At 51.2% G+C, this 3,189-nt stretch overlaps 1 protein-coding gene across 1 annotated transcript in view; it reads right to left on the bottom strand.

Moving 5' to 3' along the window:
* Positions 1-3,101, bottom strand: part of RBP4 (retinol binding protein 4) — an 8,425-nt gene extending 5,324 nt beyond the window's left edge. Inside the window, exons 1-3 of the mRNA XM_029932243.1 lie at positions 2,973-3,101; positions 2,735-2,871; positions 2,493-2,599 (exon numbers count right to left, since the gene is read on the bottom strand). Of these exons, the coding sequence (XP_029788103.1) occupies positions 2,493-2,599; positions 2,735-2,871; positions 2,973-3,083 (355 nt within the window). The 5' untranslated portion in view covers positions 3,084-3,101. The remainder of the gene's footprint in view (positions 1-2,492; positions 2,600-2,734; positions 2,872-2,972) is intronic.
* Positions 3,102-3,189: the final 88 nt, after the last annotated feature.

Consider the following 3,189-nt stretch of genomic DNA (forward strand, 5'->3'; position numbering starts at 1 on the left):
GGTCTTTCAGGAAAGGTCCAAAACAATAATGACCAAAGCTAATATTTTCTGAGCACTTAATGCATCTGGATAATGCATTTTTCATGCATTACCTTAATTTGTTCTGACAATCTTATGAAATAAGAACTATTCTTTATCCCCATTTCAGTTGGGGAAATCAAAGTTCAGAGGGGCTAGTCAATGGGGAAGCCTGTATTCGACCAAGCTCGGCTGATGGTGGCATTCCTTAACCCCTGCGCGGTCCCGTTTGCTGCTGGCAGAGCTGGGCAGAGGAGGCCGGTACAGAGCGCGCCCACGCCTGCAGCAGGCCATGCCGGAGTCTGCTAACGCTGACACTCAATACTCAACCTCAGAGATTTACTGCACTTAATCTTAAAATAACATGACAACAAATTTAGTGAGCATTTGTTCCCAAGCTATTTTTTCTGCAGAAGCATACCTCATTTTAAGCACATCTGTTTGGTGAAATGAGCTTGTGAAGAAGGCAGGCCCCTCTCTGAGGCCTCAGATCCTCCTGACCAAGTCAGGGTTTAACGCCAGACCAACATCAAGAAAGAAAGAAATTGGCACAAGGAGAGAGAGTAGATTTTGTAAAAGCCTCCTGCCTCCTCAGCCCCCAAAGCATGTAAAATACAGGAAGGCAGAAGCACCAAGTCACACGGTTTGTGGGACACTTAGAAAACACAGGGGCAGCTCATGCCCTTTTTTGTGCCCTGGGCAAAGAGATGGCACTAAGGGCCACTAAGTAGCCATGTGGCCCTGGGCTAGTCATTTCTTTAATAGAGACCTCAGTTTCTTCCCTTGTAAAATGAGAGACTTGAACTGACGGTCTCTGTGAGGGCTTCCATCCTGCACCCAGAAAATGAAATATTATTTGATGCCTGGGGGTAAAATGAAACACTAATGATCCACTTTTACAGAGAACACATGCCTCAGGCATTTTCCTAACTTTCTGCAGGTCAACTCACTGCATCCACAGAAGACAACTCCATGAGGCAGGGGCTATGATCACCTCCTTTCGCAGAGGAGGATACTGAGACACTGAGAAGGTAAGGAACACACTTGCGTTCCCACAGGTAGTGGGTGGAGTTAGGATTTGAACTCAGGCAGTCTAACTCTTGAAGCCTGCGTGCTTGACCGCTATACAGCACGACTTCTTTCCTGAAAGAGAATCTCACAAGGAACTGAATTCTGAACCTTCCATATTGTAGTCATCTCACTGAGTATCTACAGCCATCACTTTAAAGATTTCAAGTGTTTTGTTTTGTTTTTTGAGTTTGTTTTTCCCCTCCAAATGAAGTCCTGGTTAGAATCTCAATCTACCATGGGTAAAGGCAAATCTAATCTGGTTTGGTAGCAGAGGAGGGGGAGACACAAGAGGCAAACCCGAGCTCCTCACTGCATCCTCTCCCACCTTCCCAAATGTACTCCCAGCAGAACCCTACTTCTTTCCCGAGTAGATCTCAAAATGCAACAAAGCACTATGGGTTTACACTTGCTAAAAATTAGCAATCTTCCACCCCAGTATTGATTTTTGTACTTCTTTACCAAAAAAGTATATCTTGCACACTAAATGAATCACTCTAGCAAGTTCTGCTGCGTTATTTGAAATAAATTTTCACTACTTACCTGGGAGTTGGAACACCTGCCTTTGACACTGGCTCCCACGAACTTGTATGACTGTGGGCAATCACTACTTTCTCTTGGTCTCAGTTTATTCACATTGAACCCCCTTCATAGGGTTAACTCCCCATCTCTAAGATATCATGATAAGCCTGCATTATTTCCTAGGTACCAAATGGATTCCAGATTTGAAACTTCAGAGAAATGGAAAGAAAGTAGAAAAGGCATCAATGTTCTTATGATCAGCCTAAATTTTAGGACCCTTTTCTGAGTCTTCAACACCCTGCCTGCCCCCCATCTGGGTTTGAGTGCTTGGGAGAAAGGGGAGATCAGTGCAACCCAACACTGTGCCTGGCTCAGAATCTCAGCATCTGCAGGCAGGGCACCCCGGAGTGAGCCATCCCTAGCACAGTGCTCCTTACATCCTTGGATAAAGGTCTTCCAGCCTCTGCTGGGGGCCCCAACGAATCAAGCTGTGTCAAGGATTCAGCCCAATGAAATGGAGGAAATACAAAACCAGGATGAGCGGTGATGTGGGATGGGTCTCACAGAGGTGGGAAGCCTGAGCATGGAGAAGGTGACACACCTTGGCACAGTGGCTGGACAGGAAAATGGCAGAAAGAGGTCATCTGACAAGCCCAAAGTCCCTTTGAGCTTGGGCCAGGTTTTCTGAGCTGGAGGTGGGGAAAGTGGGCAGGGAGGGGGCCTGCCAGTCCCAATCTCACCTCCCCAACCTCAGGCCCTGCTCAGAGTTCCCGCCACATAGAGATCATTCTTTCCAACGGTGCCCCAGGAGAAGAAACTCGGCAATCTGGCCAGATATGACCCCCGTCATCCCCTGAGATGGTCCCACTGAACTGACTACTCACTTCCTTTCTGGAGAAAGGACGCTACGCCCCAATACTTCATCTTGAACTTAGCAGAGTCCTCAGTGTCTGTGAAGGTGCCCACCATGTCTGCGCACACGTCCCAATTACTGCAAAAGCCAAGGAGATCCTGAGCCAGACGGAAAAAAGGCTTCCTCCCTCCATCCCACCCGGAGGCCACCCGCCCTCCCCAGTCATGGCTGGGTGCTCAGCTGGAGGTGGGGGGCTGAGGGAGAGGCTCTGACTTCAAAAGACGGACTCGGCCCTTGGCCGTGGCGCTCATCCGGCCATTCTCATCCACAGAGAACTCGGCGACGATGTTGTCCTGCAGAAAGAGGCCCTCGGGGTCCTTCTTGGCCATGGCGTACCAGGTCCCGGAGAACTGCGAAAGAGGTGAGCGCAGGCTTTGGTGGCTCGGCGGGCACGGCCGGCCTCCGGGAAGGGAGAACGCGGGGCACCGGGGACCGCCCGGCCGATACCTACGCGAGCCTTGTCGAAGTTCTCCTTGACTCGGAAGCTGCTCACCCGGCAGTCGCGCTCCGCCCGGGCGCTGCCCAGCGCGGCCAGCAGCACCAGCGCCCACACCCACGCCATCGTGCTCAGGAGTCCGCCCTGCGGGGATCGTGCTCCGTGAGCGCTCAGCCGCGGGCCCCCGGGTGCTGCCTCCCCACCCGCCCGCGACCCCAGCCCTGGCCGCCCG

Source organism: Suricata suricatta, chromosome 2 (genome assembly GCF_006229205.1).
Source record: "Suricata suricatta isolate VVHF042 chromosome 2, meerkat_22Aug2017_6uvM2_HiC, whole genome shotgun sequence".
NCBI lineage: Eukaryota > Metazoa > Chordata > Mammalia > Carnivora > Herpestidae > Suricata > Suricata suricatta.